General features: G+C 40.2%; 1 protein-coding gene across 1 annotated transcript in view; it reads right to left on the bottom strand.

Annotated features, from left to right (window-relative positions):
* LOC149168013 (zinc finger CCCH domain-containing protein 19-like) overlaps positions 1–18,657 on the bottom strand; it is a 121,901-nt gene extending 103,244 nt beyond the window's left edge. Inside the window, exons 1-5 of the mRNA XM_089433294.1 lie at positions 17,812–18,657; positions 17,581–17,660; positions 16,277–16,464; positions 11,333–12,272; positions 11,071–11,198 (exon numbers count right to left, since the gene is read on the bottom strand). Coding sequence (XP_089289420.1) covers positions 11,071–11,198; positions 11,333–12,272; positions 16,277–16,464; positions 17,581–17,660; positions 17,812–18,221 — 1,746 coding nt within the window. The 5' untranslated portion in view covers positions 18,222–18,657. The remainder of the gene's footprint in view (positions 1–11,070; positions 11,199–11,332; positions 12,273–16,276; positions 16,465–17,580; positions 17,661–17,811) is intronic.
* Between the last annotated feature and the right edge of the window lie 736 nt (positions 18,658–19,393).

Genomic DNA, 19,393 nt, shown 5'->3' on the forward strand with positions numbered 1-19,393 from the left:
TCTTTTCATTTTTGCATAAATTGCACTTCCATTCCCATGTACCATCGGAACCCATCTGCTTCACTTTGGTAACATACTTCCATAGTGGATAATATTTTTGCTGCCTACTTGCAAAATTACAATAATACAAAATAAAAAACTCACCCAATTTAGGGGCACTTGAAACATAACTTTGAGAAGCCATGAATGATGCAAAATTAAGAAATGAAAAACTGTTAAATTGGCAACTAGGGCCAAACTCCATGTGGATCAGCTTATTTATGACAGCTGATATTTTTATTGGATCCCTCTCGTCGAGAGGTGTAGGATTGATCCAAAGATCATCCGATTCCGATAAGTATTTATAGAGATATGTATTTATTTTGTTTATATAATTATTACCAAGCCGACCAGCAACTTGAGTAGGCTCAGAAGCCCAATAGACGTGTCTATTCATCATCTACGTTCTAGTATAAATTGGTGAGGATTTGAAGTCATTTTAACACACATTCTTGGTGTGTTCTCCTCTCCACGTCTTGGGTTTTTGGAGAAGGAGGGACACCTAAAATATACATTTGCTGATGCCCTAGCCGCAGTAGCTGATGCCCTAGCCGCAGTAGCTGATGCCCTAGCCACAGTACAGTTGTGCCCTAGCCGCAGTGCAGATGATGCCCTAGCCGCAGGCTTATAAGAAGATCTAAATGCAGATAAGAGGAGACTTATGTGCAGCATGAATAAGCCCCTATACGCTGTCTCAAGAGGCTCAATCTGCAGATGAAAGGAGGGCTAATATAGACCCTAAATGAAGGCCTGAATCCGCTGTCTATTGACCCTATGCACAGCTCCTTATCCACAGTCAAAATCTGCCTTATCCGCAGTCAAAGAAGGAGGTTCCAGTCACCGAAAATGGAGGCCTCAAGCAGCTGTAAAACTGTGCCTTAAACCGCAGTCCAAACAAGGAGTTTAAGCTGCAGTGCAGGTGTGCCCTAATCCGCTGTCAAAGTAGGGCTAGTGCTGCCCTAGTCACAGTCCTAAAGGAGGTCATAATCAGCAGCAAATAAAGGAGGAAGGCTGTAGTTAAAGGAGACCTTATCACAGTATGAAAGGACCCTTAGACGCAGCAGGAAAGTGAATCTAAAACGCAGCAAGGTAACTATATTACAGCATGAAGGATCAATGATAATGTCACATTGCTGTAGGTGACAGCAAGGCTGTTTGAGCATGTTAGTATTGCTCCTAAGCTCGATTTAAAGGGAAGGAGAATCCGTTATAAAGAGGAGATTGAGGCTGCTATGTAAGGGCTGTTTGAATCACTGTTTGAAGGAACGTAGTTGCAGTCCAACTGTCCACTGCTGGGCTAGGCCGCAGGCCATAGCCAGCAGTTGGAGGCCTTTATCTAGTAGCTGCGTTCAGAAGGTAAGCAGCCCTATAAGGCAGCGTATCATTGGAGGATTGTATGAAAGCTAGCTGCAGTAATCAGGTGAACTGTGGGGCATGGTTAAGGTGTTGTGGCTCTCAGAGGGTGCCCTAACAAATGACCAGGTCTGCCATGCACCAGTCCTTATGAAAGGTACCAGATTAGCAGCCTTGACATGATCAGTGAAGCAGCAAAGGAAGGAGAGTCTCATGGAAGGAAAGCTTCAGTAATATGGGTAACTGACTGAGCTGTTCATCTGCTACATATCTTCAGTCCTTGGGATCAGATCTGCAACCTCATTGTGTCATCTTCAAGGTGAAGATCTCTGATGTCTGATCTCCTATTTGGCAAGTCAAGTATTGACTTAAAATCATTGTACTCTATCTCTCTCTCTCTGCTGAACTTTGAAGATAAAAGAAGATTTGATCAAAGGGTTTCCCCACACATTGTGGGGTTTGTCCCTGGCTTGCGCCATATCTTGTGTCCTCTTGTCTTGGCTTGTCTTCTGCGTTTTATATTTATGTTCTATCTGCAGTTTATCATAATGCTGATGTGATTGCCAATTGTGAAAATTTAAATAAATTGCTCTAGCATAGAACATACCAAAAATTAACAAAAACTCACCCAACTAGTTGTTGCCCATGCCCTTCCTCTAGTTGCCCCTGCTCCAAAACACATATAAACTCCTTGCTACTGGTATAGGAAACTCTTCTTGCAAAACAATGTGTGAGAAATGAGTGAATGAAGTGCCTTTTTAAACAAAAGAAGAGGCTCATAGCGTTTCTAGAGAATTCTATTCTACTCATCTTCTAGAGAATTCCATTTGTAATTTTTTTTATTAAATTTAGCTAACAACCACATAAAATTTGGTTTATTAGTGTGTTTTGGTGTTAGATGGGGCCCACGCCCTCTTTCTATTCCTTGAGATGGCCCAAAAAGGCCCATTCCTTGAGATGGCCCAAAAAAAATATTTTTTGCTTTACGGCCGCCAAACTCAACCTGTTGCAATTGAAACGCCACGGGTTGTACCATCCAGCGTTCCGAAATCACGAAACGTGGCCATACAATCTGGCATTTCGAAATCACAAAACGTTGTACGGTACGACCGGCGGCATTTCAGCCCCATTTCAGCGTTTCGGGCCATCCCAATACCGATACGCCACTAATTTGGGCGTTTCCTGCAACATAGATTTGTTTCATCTTGGTGTTATGTTCCACAAGATTAATGCCATTGTGCTAAGTCAATTTATTTGGTATTTGCTTCATTGTCCCTTGTTGAACTAAACCCTTCCTCCAAGTATTTGAGAATTAAAGATAGGTTTTTCTTTCCCTTAATCATCCAAAAAATTGAGAACTTAAATCTCAAACCCTAGGTTCAGTTACAGTTTGTTTGGATTTAGAATCACTTCAAATAAACCCTAAAATTGTTTGTATCCTAGACTCCATATGACCTAGATTGAGAAGGCAGTAGTCTATCTCACTTATGGCAATCTTTTGAAATACAAAAATCATATTTTTTTTATATGATGAAATAAAATAAAATTACAGCATAATCTTATATTTTCAGCATTTAAAGTCTTTAAGTATTGAGGGGTTTTCATTGGGATTGATTGTGGGGAAAACTCCACAGTTAAGCGCGCTTGAGCCAGAAGCAATCTTGGATGGGTGACCTCCCGGGAAGTCCTGGTTACCAGGTGCAAGCCTGGGAAGTGATGATTGATGCAATGTGATTCATTTCACTAGTTTCAATCCCACTTCTTCACCCCTGTGAGCATAACCCGATGCAATGAGTGCTCAGTGGACTATTCAAAAATCATGAGAAATTAGTGAATACTTTACCTATTGTCATTTAACCGCGCACGCTGCCTCTCTGCTGCAAACTAGGTCTGCCGACTCTGCTCTGCGTGCCCCCTCTAGCTGTTGCGCATAGCAGCTCTTGAGCCCCTCGGCTCTCCAATGGACTCCAGCGGGGGTCCGCCTCCCCCCTCTTCCCCCAGAGGTTATGGCTTTCAAAACGATGATAGCAGCTTGCATTAAGAGAACCACTTCCGCCATGCAACAGAAATTTGTGAAGAAAATGGACAGCATACCCTCTGTTGCACTCCTGGAAGGAGAAACATGCAGCGCAGCTCTGAATCTTCGTTCACTAGCCTCTGGCCTTCACCAAAATCTGTTGAAGAGTGGGTTCAGAGAAACTGGATCCCCTTAACCAAAGAAGCCATAAAAAGCTACTTTGTGGGCATGGGCTACTTCATTTTCGTCTTCGAAAGTGCAGAGGGCAGAAGCTTAATCTTCAGGAACGGACCATATTTTATGGGTCCACAAGGATTATATTTGAACAAATGGTCACTCGATTTTGACCCTGCTCAAGATGTTCCATCAGTTGTTCCCGTCTGGGTGCATTTGCCCCATCTTCCCCTCCACTGCTGGAACCAAAAGTCTCTTCAGCTAATCGGCAACGCTCTAGGAAAATACATAGACCAAGCAGTCAAAAAAGATCAGTATTCGTGTGCCCGCATATGTGTCGAAGTCGATCTGGAGGAGGGACTGCCAGAAGCAATCAAGCTAACGGTCGCCAGATGGACGCATGTTCAAGAATTGGATTACGAACAGCTCCCTTTTAAATGTAGACACTGCCATGGTCACGGCCATTTCGCAAAACACTGCAAGAAAAAGGCAGAGGAACAAGCAAAGATTCACAATGGCAAGCAATGGACCCTAGTCCAGAAAGCATCGCAGCAAAAAAAAGGTAGGGGGAAAGTCACTCAAAAGGAGGCCCCCAACAGCTCCAAACCCACCGAAGAAAATGGTCCAAACCCAAATGATAAAGAAAGCAGTCAAACCCAACCCTCATAAATAATCCCAGAAAACGTAAACCAGGAAGGAACATCCAACTCCAACAAAGAAGACGAAGAAGCAGGCCACCCAGAGGCTTCCAAAGGCAGCCCCTCCAAGCCCTCATACGCAGAAGTCACAAGGAAAAAGCCAGCAAATAGCTCAGGATCATCGAAAGACGATATCTACGAGCGTCCATCAAAAAGAGCCGGAAGGAAATCCCATAAAGAAGCAAGGGAGGAGGGCGCTGAAAGACTTAAAACTCAAGGCAGCCAGCCCATGATAGAGATGTCGATTGGGAGAAATACCAGAACAAGGCCTCCTAAGGGAGGATCCCTGCCCCCATCTAGTAAATAATGCATCTTGTCTCTTGGAACTGTAGAGGTCTGGGGACGCACATGAAAATAGAAGCAGTCAAGGATCTACTAAAAATCAAACCACCAGATATTCTCATGCTCCAAGAGACAAAAATCGAAGGGCAAGCCCTCCTCGACATCAGTACAAGTGGAAGAAAAACGCAGGCAAAGCAATAAGCTCAAGGGGCCCTTCAGGGGGGCTGGTTACCCTATGGACAAAAGATCTCTTCCACCTGAACAACTCCTTCGAAACTCAACACTGGATCTTCACAGAATTAAAGCATTGTGCAAGTAAGTTGACTATCTCACTCTTCAATCTTTATGTTCCAGTTCTTTACTCTGAAAAAAGAGAATGTTGGAATTCCCTCCTAGCATTCTTAGAGCAGCATAACCCCAATAACATAATCCTTGCTAGAGATCTAAACATAGTTCTGAAGCCCAAAGAAAAGAGAGGGGGCAACAGCAGTAGAGACCATTTGCTTCCTTTTGTGGAAGATCTCATCCAGCAATGGGACCTCCTTGATTTTAGCCCAATAAGAGGTCTTTATACATGGACAAATAACAGGACAGGGGAGGAACACATATCTGCTCGTCTGGACAGATTCTTAGTTCAAAGCTCGCTGATGATGAACAACAAGATAATCAATACAAAAATCCTCCCCAAATTAACTTCAGACCATAAGCCCATTCAGCTGCTCTTGGAGGATGAAGAAGACTTGGGTCCTCTTCCTTTTCGCTTCAGCCCCCTCTGGATTGAAAGGGATGGTTTCATGGAAACAGTGAAAGAAGCTTGGGCCAAACCAATCTCAGGATCACCATGTTATGTTTGGGAGCAAAAGCTCAAGGCAGCAAAACAAGCCTTAAAAGAATGGATAAAAAACATGCTCCAAATCCAACCAGCGAAAGGAAAGAAATAGTGCAGACTTTGGAGGACATACAAGTTGAAATGGAACACAAGGATATCACCTTAGAGATGATAGGCAAAGAGGTAGAAGCCCAACGCTCTTCCCTCCGATCCTTTAGAATGGAAGAAGGTTGGGGATCGAAACACCTCTTTCTTTCATCGCCAATATAGAGCTAGACTCTCACGGAATCATATTTCGGAAATCATAATTGAAGAAGGGCAGATCTGCAAAGGGTTTGCACAAATAAAAGAGGCAGCAGAAAGTCACTTCAAAAAGCTTTTTGCTGCAGGGACACAAGGCAGCAAGGAAGACTCAGCGGAGCTCCTCTCAAACATCCCTTTCCTTGTCAGCTCAGAAGAAAACCATGCTCTCATCAAACCCTTCACGAAGGAAGAAATAATTAATGTTATTTGGTCTATGGAACCTGATAAGGCTCCTAGGCCCGACAAATTCACCATCCACTTCTACAAGATTTGTTGGGATACCATTAAATATGACCTCCAGAAAATGATAAGAGGGTTCCAAAAGAAAGCTAAGATAGGAGGAGGAACCAATTCCACCTACCTCGCACTAATTCCAAAAGAGGCCAACCCAGAAACCTTTGCCAGATTCAGACCCATATCTCTATGTAACGCCTCCTACAAAATTTTGGCCAAGCTGCTAGCAAACAAAATTAAACCATTACTCAAAAGGCTCATCTCCTCCTCCCAAGGAGGATTTGTTGAAGGTAGACACATCTTGGATAATGTCATCCAAGTGCAGGAGACAATTCACTCAAGTAAACAGCAAAAAGAAAAAGGAATGTTGATAAAACTAGACATGGTGAATGCTTTTGATAGGGTTAATCACACCTTCCTCATCAAAGTCTTACGCTCCTTTGGGTTCTCGAACCAGTTTGTGAATCTTATAAAAGCCTGTATTGACAATCCCTAGATTGCCCCCCTGGTTAATGGGCGCCCTACTGGCTTCTTTCATGCCCAGAGAGGCCTTAGGCAGGGCTGCCCCCTCTCTCCTTTTCTATACATTATGTTGGCTGAATCTCTGAGCAGAAAGCTCACTACTGAGAGAGACACTGGGTCACTACCTGGCCTCAGAATTTCCCATGGCATAGATCCCTTAAACCATGCCCTGTTTGCGGATGACTCTATTCTTCTCAGAGGAGCCTCTCTCAGAATTGCAATGGCGTTTGACTCAGTCCTCAAATGCTATTGCAGGGTAACAGGAGCCTTAGTAAGTGAAAGAAAGAGTGAAATTTATGGTTGGAATATGGAACAACAAGAGCTCATGAGCATATCTCAAATCCTGGGCTTTAAAGCCTATGCAAAATGGGACAAGATCAAATACTTGGGTTTGCCCATTACAAATGGAATTAACAAAAGGGATCTGTGGAGCGACATTATCAGCAAAATCAAAACAAAAATCTCATCTTGGGGAGGCTACTGGTTAACAAAAGGAGGAAAAGTATTTCTTAGTAAAACTTTGTTGTCTGCGTTGCCAATTTACCAAGTTGCTTTTCTTCTTGCTCCTAAAAATGTGATGGATCAAATATCTAAACTCCTGAGGGATTTTCTATGGCAAGGGGGGAAAGGGAATCAGGAAAAAATTCACCTGATCAACTGGGACACAGTCAAAAGAGACATCATAGAGGGCGGTTTACAGATTCGCGATCCTGCGATGGTTAACCTTGTGCTTGGTGGCAAAATCCTATGGAAATTGCATTGTGATCCACAGCACCCGGTCAGTCAATCACTCTTGCACAAGTACGCAGATGGTCCTGCGCTACAGAATCTGCAAGCCTGCATCTCAGTTAACTGCTCCCAAACCTGGAATTTATGCCGAAAAAAGTCTACACTTCTTCAGAGAGAAGGTGTATCACGTGCCCGGAAATGGAAAGAAAACCTCTCTGTGGGACGATCGCATTATGGATCGTGCTCCGCTATCTGAGTCTGAAGACATCGCAGATATAAAGGAGTGGCTCCAACGCACTGGCATCAATAGCGTCTACGATCTTTCTAGGTGGGACAGCAAAGGCAATTGGTGCTGTTGGGACTTCCACGGCGTCCCTGTTAGACTCTTGCAGCAACAAAATCGGCTCATCGAATTGCTTGAAGAGGCAGCACCAGTTCATCGAAGCATGAAGGACACATGGGGATGGGGACACTCAGGAAGGTATACCACAGCTGCTGGTTACAACGCCTTCACCCAACAAAAATCAACAATCATCCGCCCAGTTTCTGGAAAAAAGTATGGGATCCTGGAGGTCTTCCCAAAGTCAATTTTTTTTCTGGATTTTGGTGCATAACAGAGTCCTAACAGGAGAAAATCTAGCCAAGAGAAGCTACGCAGGACCGCATAGATGTGCCCTCTGCAGAAGCAATACTGAAACAACTAAACACCTCTTTATTGACTGCTATTTTGCTAAAGAAGTATGGGGCTACATTCTCCATGAACTCCAGATTGCCCCCCCGGGCCATGATTTTGTAGCAGAGTTATTTGCCTCATGGAGCCACCTATATCCCCACAATATTCCCACTAAATCTCTATGGAATAGAATTTGGATCGCCATCCCCAAATACGTATGTTGGCAAATTTGGTTGACCCGGAATGAATAGATTTTCAAAGAAATCTCTTATACTCCCTTGAAAGTAGCAACCAAAGAAAAATCCCTCCTTTTAGAAGCAGTCCAGCAATCTTACTTTAAAGAAGACCTCACTCTCCTTCCTGAAGAAAAGAGATGGTTGGATTCTCTTTCCCCTTTGCCTCGAAAGCTCCCCCTGGTCCCCCCCATTGCAAACCCTGAATGGCGAAAAAGAGATTCTGACATCACTTTCCAAGATTGGTGGAGGCAACAACATCTAACCTCGATTTTCTTTGATGGGGCTTCCAAAGGGAACCCCGATGTTGCTGGAGCAGGGGGTATTATGTACTCTCTGGATGGCTCAAGAAGGGATTGCTTTTGCTGGGGTATTGGGCAAAAAACCAACAATCAAGCAGAGATTCTAGCTCTCCTCAAAGCATGCCAAATTGCAAGGGAAAGAGGCATCAAAGACTTTCAAGCATTTGGAGACTCATAAATACTAATCAAAAAACTCAACATGGAGGAACTGTTCAATAATGCAAGCCTCAACAAAATTCTCAGCGCATTAAAGAGAACCCTCCTTGAATTCGACACCTACAAATTCTACCACATTCTAAGGAATTCGAACAGTGAAGCAGACCTCATGGCAAATAAAGGGTGCGCTCTTCAGAAGGGACAGCTCAACATTAATGACGAGATATCATACCAATCTTGCTTCTCTTGACAGAATTGTAATCCATCCTAGCATAAGAAAGAGGATAAGGAGAACTGTACTCTTGGTTGTTTAGGCTTTGGCCCAACCATCTACCTTCAAATAAATAAAAAACATACCCGTTTCAGTTAAAAAAATAAAAATCATGAAAAATTAGTCAATTACGACTACCTCTCATGGAAATGGTCATAGATGAATGACTTACTTAACGCAATTGAATCCAAAAAAATGATTTCTAACTTAAATTCTTGTTGTTATATGCCCTAGGGTTAGGCATTGTTTTAAAGTACATTAGAGAAGCAAAATTTAAGTTTTTCGTGCATTTTTCAACCACTTTCTAGAGCCGACGTCAAGGTTTTATTTGTTGTTATAAACCTTATTAACCATCAAAATTTATTGTAACTTTGTCCTTAGTTTACTCTTTAATTTAGCCTTCATTTAGAGCTTGCACAATTTTAACGGCTGAATTTTTTGTTGTTATAAACTATTGTTTTGTTGCAATTTGTAGGTCTAAAACCCTGGTTTATAGCATCCTTGAGTATTTTCATTATTTGGTGTGTTTGGGAAACCTATTTGAGACTCTTTACGTCAACCATAACCTTTATAAAGACCCATCACTCCCTTGAACCCAAATCTTAAATTTACTACTCTATCCACCTCAAACCCTAATTTGCTATACCTACATTAGGTGGATTTACATAGTAGGATCCTTAGGGGGCATTTAGCTTAAGATCCTTGGGTTGCCTGATCCCTAAGCCCTACCAAGGAAGCTTCCATTGTGTTGAATTGTATCCTTCACTAAAGAGGGGAGTAGTTGCTGAGATGATAGTGGTAAGACTCCCATTTGTTGCACATTGTCTAAATCACTTAGTGAGGATTTGACTAGGTGTTGGATTTTGTTGTAACAAGGTCAGCCCATACCCCCGCCTCCCTTGTGTTGAATTGTATCCTTCACTAAAGAGGGGTGTAGTGCTGAGATGATAGTGGTAAGACTCCCATTTGTTGCACATTGTCTAAGTCGCTTAGTGACGATTTGCACTGGGTGTCGGATTTTGTTGTAACAAAGCAAGCCCATACCCCCTTGTTAAATGTAGCATTGTAGCTCCTACTCCCTTTATACAGCCTCCTAGCTTGAGTGTGAAAGAAACACAACTCTAAAGTTTTGGGCAATAGAAGAGGGACATAGAGGTGCAATCATTAGGGCTAGTACAGTAAGGGAATGCAATTACCCTTTTTGGAGGTTCAAAACTTCACAGCCTAGACCTAGAAAGACGCCTCCAGAATGACAAAAGGAATTGAACCAAACAAACGTGAGATTGATTTCTCATTTAAGGAAAACATGGAGAATATCACTCAGAATGTTGGAAACTGCCAGCATGAAGAAGGAATGTTCATGCTTACACCCATGCTCAAGTGTTATGCAAAAGATAGGTGGGTCCAGGTACAAGTTCCAAGCAGCTTTGGCACAAGAGAATTCCCCAACTCATGGCCTCTTAGCCGAAAAGTGACTTCTTTATTGTGGCAAGAGGTTTCTGTCCATTGAAGATCAAAAATAGAGTAGTTACTGCTTGATCGTGTTGATCAGAAGCACTCAGTTAAAAAAAATCGAAGGAAGCTATAATGTATCTATTGACAAATTCTCAAAAACATATGTATTAATATATTGACATTAAGAAACCAAGTTCATGTGTCTTCCTCTTTGAAGATTCAAGATAAAAACAAGATATAGAAAAGGTCAGGGTTGAAGAAAGGAAAAATTGAACCCCACAAGCTAGGGGTCTTAACTCAAACTTCCATCTGCTGTACACCCACATAAAGGAACAGTCAGAAAATTGGGAAAATCATTTTGATAAGTTCCTTATCTATAATGATGTTAAAAATATTTATTGGAGGGGACCAACTAGAGGGAATGCTTATCTGTTTTACAGGACCTCTACAAAATAGGATATGAGAATCAAGTTCTCTAACAACAATCTCAGAGAGAGAGAGTTTTCATCAGACAGAAGTAGCTATACAATCTGAAGATTAAGATAGATGGAAATCCTGTCAAGCATGCTGAGCTACTGTGCTAAGTATCATAAAACTGTGCATTTTTAATGATAAAAAGTAAGAATAAAATAAACCATGACCACACAGAAGATGAAACCTTTGAATAAAGTGCAATGTAATTCAAGGTAACCAATACATAGAAAATTGATTTGACATCTTCTGAAAAATATGACAATTCCTAACTTTATCTTCTGTATTCAATATTCAATGCAGGTTATTAAAATCCAGCTTGTAATTACCTCGGTAAAGTCCTGATTAGACACTGCATCGATGGATACATCCTCCTTTTTTGTCAAATTCAAGATTTCAAGAATAATATCTGTTATCTTTCTCCCTGTATTATAAGCATCCACAACCTTCTTTGTACCTATAAAATGTATTAAATAAATTAGACATGTTATACAATATCAAGAAGTGAAATCCAACTGCTAGCTAAGCTCAACATAACAGATGAATAACTGCAAAAATTTACAGGAATTTAACCAAAAATGTTCACATTACCGACAACTTGAACAAGCCGGTAATACACCTCTTGCCGATTCCCTCCATATATTCTTATCCGCACGAAAGAACCAACAATTTTGGCATTGAAGCTCGTAAGATCTTCCAGCAAATCTTCAATTAAAGTACGCCGCATGTAAATTAACCCAATATTATGTACATTTATTGCAGCAAAATCATTTGGATTAGATCTTGGTACTTTATCATCCATCTTTTTGCGTGACTTGCGCCTTTTATCAGTCACACTCTTGCCAACTTTCTCCCTACTGTCATCAAGTTCAATATTGTAATCATTATCAGTTGGAGACCCTTGACTTAAATGTGTTGAGTTTCCTTCCACAAAGCATGACTGCTTTGAAGGAAGGTGTGACTCAAGAAGCTTTAACATCTCAAACTGTCCCACAGTAGGTTTTCCAAATAAGTTGCGCAATCTCTCATCACAAATAATCAGACTTCTCTTGCGAGGATCCTGAAGTCTATTCTCTTTTATATATGTTAGCAAGAGTTGCTGAACCTCAAAAAGAGAAATAGCCTTTTCAGCATCTTCTTTCAAATATCCAATAAACTCTAAAAGTTCCTTTGAAGCCCAACTGCTGAACTCTCTAGTCGAAGATATTTCTTTCCTCCTTGTCTCTTGCTCCAATCCTATATTATGCTGCTCCCCAGGCACAAACTTTCTAGACCTTCTCCTTCTCTTCCTTCCAATGTTATACTGCTCCTCAACAAACTGATTCATTTCACTGTCCGAACTAGAGACTGATGCATCAATTCCATCAAATGTCTCATCTGATTCTGCATCTTCAGCAAAATCAGCATCCTTGAAAGGATGTGTAGCCTTCAGAATCTCTTCTAATGTCAAGGATAGTTTTTCCTTTAGCTCAATCCAGTAATCTTTGAACAAATACTCCCATGTCTCCTTGTCACCAAAATCTACTTTCACCTGATGAGCACATACACCATGCTGATGTTACAAGCTGTCAAAAATAATGGGAGCTAACAAACAGAAAAGACATTTCATTAATCTATATGATGTCTAACAAAACACTATGTTCATTACAAAACATGTAGTGGCAGGCATTTCATCCATGACCCGCTTGGTATGTTAAACACGCCCAATCTGAAGCTATTTCTAAATCCCAAAAGTTAAAAATTAACTTTCAAAAATATCCTTCCTATTATTTGTTTATAATTACTGGGAAACCAGCAACAGATGGCTGTAATTAACAAACAGTTCAAATTTTGGTGTACCAGTTTCCGATATGCAGAATCATGTTCCTGGAATAGGTAAAAACCAGTAACAGATAGCTGTGTATTCAGAAACAGCTAAAAATGCACAGCTATCGTGATTTCTGGAAACATCTACAAAACAGTCACCCACATCCTCAACTAATACACAACAATAAGGATAAACATACAACTCTAATATCAAATTCTTAGCCCCAACTCAAGGGTGGCAATCTCTTCAGTGGGACCATTGTCTTCAATGTAATAGGCAATTTTATGGTTCATAAACTCTTTCAAGATTCACGCAATTAGCTTAAAATTGGGTTACAGCATCATTCACTATCAACCTCAAAATATTAATGATGTAATATGCTCATTTTGGGAGTGGCCTACTCAGTTATAACTTAAAATGTAGAAGTAGAGATAAGATGATATATGGTAGACAGTTTAGGGAGAAGACTAGTCTAATGTAGCATGAGCTATACTTTGGCCAATTTTGAAACAAATTTTGTACTATAAAGGTGTGTTCCTATGCAATACAAAAATCATCAGAGTTTAGTGCAAAATCTCCCATGTTTTCATGTCCATGTGGCTTAGAAAAACAACTTGTTGTCAGCGCAATAACATTATAACAGTGACCATAAGCCTCTGAGATGATTACAGATTGAAGTGGAAAGCACCAAATCTGGAAAAAGGGAGACATCAGTTTAAAAATAGAATGATGCCCAATTGAAGAAACTGACTCTGCTCAGTTCAGTCTTCTCTCGATCCTGACACTTCTGCACATAAAAGAGAGCCAAAAAGTCTACTGTTTAACTCAAAACAGCCCCCTATTAGAGAGAGATGGCTGCTATTTATAACCTCCAACATGCCAAGAGAGCAAAGAAGTCTATTGTTTAACTCAAGGTCATTCGCTAGTTGAGAGAGATAGCTGCCATTTACGACACTCAACATGCCACTGCCTGCAATAAACGTTCCTGCTTGGAGAATAGAACATTGTAAATGCAATTCAATGGCACTCAAGTGGAAATCGGAGTGGTGAGAAGAGGATAGAAAAATCCTTAGCCTTTTTCAATTTATTAAAGGAAGACTATCCAGAAGTTTAACCTGAATTTGAATAAAGTCCAGACTCATATCTAAAGTTAAAAGGTGTTCAAACCGGGTCACTTAATATTTCAGTAGAAGATTCTTATATTAAAGGTTAGTAGGCAATTTCTGGAGGAGATTTTTCTCTGTTCTTTTCAAAATACATTTTGCAATTGTTGCAAGTAGGCAAAGGAATTTCTGTTGGACCATAGATCAGGTTAACGGCAAAAAATTAAGCCACCTAGAAATTTAAAATCAAAAAAATATTCTAGGGGTCAGATAACTGTCGGACATTATAAGCAAAAAAGAATTAAGACCCACAAGGCACAAAGGAAAGAAAAGACAAGCACTGAAAATCATTGGTATGTCAAGTTGCCAACATCAGATGAAGTTATCTTACACAGCTAAGATGCAAACAGATGAAGAGATTCATGGAACATATTGAACTCCTTGAACAACACTTCCAACCCAACCAGGGTCCTCTACTTGAGAAATCACTTGTACAGTTTGACAATGAACGAGGGTAAACCAATCACACCTAAGCAGAATAAGGGGCTGGTTTTGAAAAGAGGACCTTGTTTCATGCAACACAGATTGCAGTTAAAAAAAAAGGCATGCAAATAACTGTATTGAAGTACAGAAGGGTTGCACAGTGATGAAGGAGGTAACGAGTATAAATTTTAAAATCATTGTTACTTCCCAAAAGAACAAGATTGCATTGGGAGTTGCATGGCAGGTAGATTCAGGTACCACCAGTCATAGTGGTTTGTAACTTTGTCACATAAGATGACAATAAAAATCAGGAGTAAATGTTACATCGGGAGTTGACATTATACATGGTCAAAGGTCAAGGAAAGGCACCTATAAAAATACCGGACAGGAAAATTAAGAAGGTGCATTCTGTGCCATATATAGCAATACTGGCAAATAATTTGCTTTGTGTGAGTCCGATCACAAAACAACACTTCAAAGTGAAGTTTGTTCAAGGAGGGTGGCTCATAAAGGATAAACAATAACCATTTCAAAGCAGTGCCTCTAGGTGCAGAAGAAGGTGGCTTGTACAAGATTTCAACTGTGCTATCAGGTTCCCAAACCTTACGGTTAAAAAAATTGCAAAAAGTCACCTTTGGCATCAGAACTACGGCAATCTTAACCACCAAAACCTGATAGTTTTGAAAAGGTTGAACGTGGTCCACAGTTTGCTGCTTGTTCAACGGGAAAAGAGGAGTGTGAAGCTTTTTGTATTAGGCAAGCAGCATGCAAAACAAGGTCAAAAAAGGCACATGGAGAGCAAACAAGCAGTTCGAAATAGTGCACATAGATCTCTGTGGTCCTATGAGAACAGCATCCTGGGCAAGTGGCAAAATAGTAGGAGATCTGTTGATTTCTCTAGGAAACTCTGTTTGTACTTTCTCAAGAACAAGTCAGAGGCACTACAAGTATTCAAAAACTCAGTCATACAGTGGAAAAGCATAGCGGAAATACGATCAAAGTTCTCAACAGCGAGAATGAAGGGGGGGGGCTAGAGATCTAAAAGCTTTTACAAGTTCTGAAAAACTCATGGCATCTGCAAACAATTAACTTGCTCTTATATTCACTAAAATGGTGTTGCACAGAAGAAGAAAGGAACAAATCTTGGATGGCATGAAGCATGCTTACGCTTAAAAACTGACATATGAGTTCTTGGTTGAAGTAGTGCATACAGCAGTGTATCTACTAAACACGTCCAACAAAAGCAATCAAAAAAGCACACATGGATATGCATCAGATGGAAAAGGAATAGATGAGTCATCTCAAAGCCATGTTCCAAAAGAAAAGAGAACATCAATCTGATGTTCATGTTTCAAAAGCAAGAGAACATGAGATGGACGATAAGGAAAGATGTATACCTCCTTAGGTTGCAGTGAAGAGTCTGAGGCATGTTAGCTAGTCTAAGGCACGTTAGCTCTTCGATTGGGATAAGAAAGATGTAGTTTTCAGCAGCGACATGGCATCTGACAAAAATCATGGCCAGGGATATCAAATATGAAGATCATATTTGATGACAAGTTCTTATTTGTCCTTCATGTAGAAACTGAAGATAACAACCAATTTAGTTCCCACTCATGGAGTGGTAGGGATGTACCATATATTAAACAGGAAGACTATTACAAGCAGAAAGCAAAAACTTTCCTTGCATCTATTTTGTAAAGGCCTTGGAACTCCCTTGAGATTCCGCCACACATGATACAATTGACCACATTTTGGTCATCCATGGGGATTAATATAATTTTCAGTCTTTCTTCCTTCTTCTTTCCGGGGTTGGTAGACAACCCCTTTGAATATGCAACAGTTAGCCTGATGGCTTTTATGTTTTGAACATTTGAACAATGCCTCATACCATTTTAAGTGAGTGTCTTCATTGAATGTTTTGACTCGTGTAACACGCAACGCCACATACTGGGAAAATTTGAGGTCATGCTACTAACATTTAATATTTGACAAGAACTGTATATATATTGGATATTAAGGCTGAATACATGCAAGTAGCATCAATCAATGTGTGAATGATGAGCTTTAAAAAACTTCACTGGCAGATGGTTTGATAAGATAAATCAAAGAAACGTTCTAACAGCACGGATGAAAGTTGCATACCCCATCTGAATTAACTTCTTTGTTTTCCTCTATCATGAGAACAAGTGGCATGCAGTTTTCACAAAAGCCCCTGTTTTTTCTGACACGAAGGAACTCGGAATCTTTGACGCAGACTTCACAAACTGAAAATGTACAAGTGTGGCACAGGAACTTCGCCGGTTTTTCGCATACAGTACATAAATGCCAGCCTGAGATTCATCCATCATATAATAAGAACCTAATGTGTATATATAAAGATATTAACACTTAAAGGCTTCTATAAAACAAACAATACATCCTTGTGGGAAGAAGAATAAATTACCTAGGATAATGTTCTATTATGTCAACCTACCTAGTTCTAGCATAAATGTAATTAATATAAGTCAATATACTGTCTACCCTTCATGTTATTGAAAGTCGAGGAATGAAAAATAGTCCCTTCAAAGCCAGTAGATACATCTATCTTCATATTAATATTATGTTCTAAAACATGGACTCAACTTTAATCCCAGTAGCAAACCACTTCACATGAAGATTGAAACCCCTGTAACATTCACATTCACCTTATATGCAAAAGTTGTTGAACATTAGAATGCGTGTTCAAGTGCGACATTCATTCTATTAATCCATGCAGGAGTAACAATTAAAAAAGATCAACTGAGCAAAGTTGCAGTGTTTGCGTTCCTTTTAGCATTTGATTAGCTAAAAGTCACCTGGAAATTAACTCGTAAGAACCAGAGCCAGTTGTTTGTTTTGAAAAACATTAACAATAAGCAAACTGAAAATGAGTAGGTGGGGGAGAAACTAGAATCGTGCAATTTCTCGGACCTGAATATTACAATATAATATTGTCCTTTTCGTTTTTAATTTCTCTGGGCGAACATGCAACGAATGTTCGGTTTCACAGATAGTTCGTCGCTGGCAGTTCCCTGCCGATATTACAGTTTCACATCCCACGGAAAGTTGTAGTCTTTGAAACAGAACACACAGCCCTAAAGCCCGAACTGGGTGCGACAAAGACATAAAACCTGGTGCTTCTGCCTATGTCTTACTGTGTCTAGTTCAACGGATAGGTGGAGATGAGTATCTAAACGACATGCATGAATGGCCCATTGCTACCAATTAAAACCCTCGAAGACACCCACTGGCATTTCCTTCCTGAACCTCACACTTCTCCCACCAAAATGAAACCCCCGCAGTATTCACACTGCTCAGAAAGAACCTAACTTGGTTAGCCCGCACCCCCACCCCCCCTCCCCCCCTTAAAACCCTTGATAGGAAAAGCCCGAGATAGAAAGAGAGAAACAAATAATAGCATTGCATACCACAGGTCCAGGGGCCCTTTGTTTGAAAGAAAGCCTGGTCTCGTCCAACACAGGTTGGGTGGTAAGCCTTGGTACATGACCTGCACAGAAGCATAATTCCATCAATAATTAAGTGCCCGTTTACGAATTAAGATTAGTTCATAAAGGGTTTCACGCACATTCTCGTAATATTAGGATAGAACCCCTACAATTAACATACAGACGTAGAGCGGGAGAGAAAAAAATAAATACTTGCGATCGCATAGAACTAAATCTCCTCCGTCATAGCAAATAAAGCAAACATCTTCGCCTTCCTCCGTTTTTTGCTCCGCTTTCTTTCGGAGTCGAGATGAAGACGGGGAGAGCGAAGAGGAGGGGGAGGAGGAGGAAGATTGAATTTGTAACGGAGCCTGCATTTGGGATTTGGGTTTTCTGCCTCGTTTTTTCTTGCCTTGATTGTTCTCTGCAGGGGGCCTCTTGTCTGGTTGTTCTTGTATTGCCTCTTCTTCTACTTCTTGGTGTTTGTCGGGGCGAATTGCAGAGAGGAAGTGGGTGTCCTCGTGCCTCTCGGAGGCCTCGAAGAGTTCCAATTCCCTCTGCAACTCAGTCATCTTGTCGATTCCGCATTCATTTCTGCGAACACCATCGGTTGCAGTTTCCATTGGAAAATTAACAAGAAATGAGAATTGCAGACTATTCTTCTCCTACTACTTGATGGAACTCAACCCAGCTCTACATGACAACGTTGTAGCATGGAAATGTCGATAATTTATCTACAAAAACACCATCTTTCCTCATTCTCACTGGACGACCAGCTTTTACATTTGCAGATGGATACAGGGCTGCCTTGCTTTGTTTAGTGTGGGTTTTCACTCGGTCACATGCAGTTCTTAAATGCGAACACCTTTCCATTGAGGTTGCAAAATAATTATTATAGTTTCATGAATCGGTAATGGGGGAATTGTGAGGCTGCCGAATTCATGACGAATCGGGGTGGAATTTCACACGCTTGAGGTTTTGGGGCGTCCAAATGCGCTCCTTACCCTTCAAATTTGGAGGGCTATTCCAACTTCTTTTCTTCCAATAAGAAAAAACAACTTTTCCAACTGAGAAACAATGTATTCAAACAAGTTTATAATGCCATTTGGATTCATATGAGCACCCAGCCGGCTCATACTTTTGAAATTATTACAATGGTCCATAGCGTTGAGCTTTAAAAGTATTATAATGGTCAAAGCGTTGAGCATTTCAAAGCAAGCTATGGTATCTCTTATTTTTGCATATGCCAAAGTTGGTCATACATAACGTTGAGGAGGAGGAAAGGTTGTAGAGAACAAGTCGGTCATACATAACGTTGAAATGGAAATGTGGTCTTTTTTTGGTAGAGAAACCTACATTCTTTGTAAATTTGGTATTTCCAAAGTGTAATGTTTCTTTGTAAATTTGGTATTTCCAAAGTGTAATGTTTCTTTGTAAATTTGGTATTTTGTAATGTTGTTTTAGTGAGTTAGAATGAGTTCCATTTAAGTTAAAGAGTAAATGGAAAATGGTAATATGTTTTTTTTATTGTGATTTTCATTTATTTTTAATTTTAATTAATTATATTATATTATAGGAATCAATACACATGGATCTTAATTATATTATAAAAAATGATACAAATATATACTTATAAACGAATTAGTTAGAATATTAAGTGGTAAAGAGAATTAGAATTATACGAAAATGTAAAATGGGTAGACAAACATTTTCTCTTTATTATTTATTTCAACAAACATATTGAAGAGCAATGGCGATAGTAATATATAAATTAAAACAAGTAAAGAAGAAATTA

This window comes from Pinus tabuliformis, chromosome 5_1 (genome assembly GCF_031772625.1).
Source record: "Pinus tabuliformis cultivar Carrire ecotype Pingquan chromosome 5_1, CPIR1, whole genome shotgun sequence".
Lineage (NCBI taxonomy): Eukaryota > Viridiplantae > Streptophyta > Pinopsida > Pinales > Pinaceae > Pinus > Pinus tabuliformis.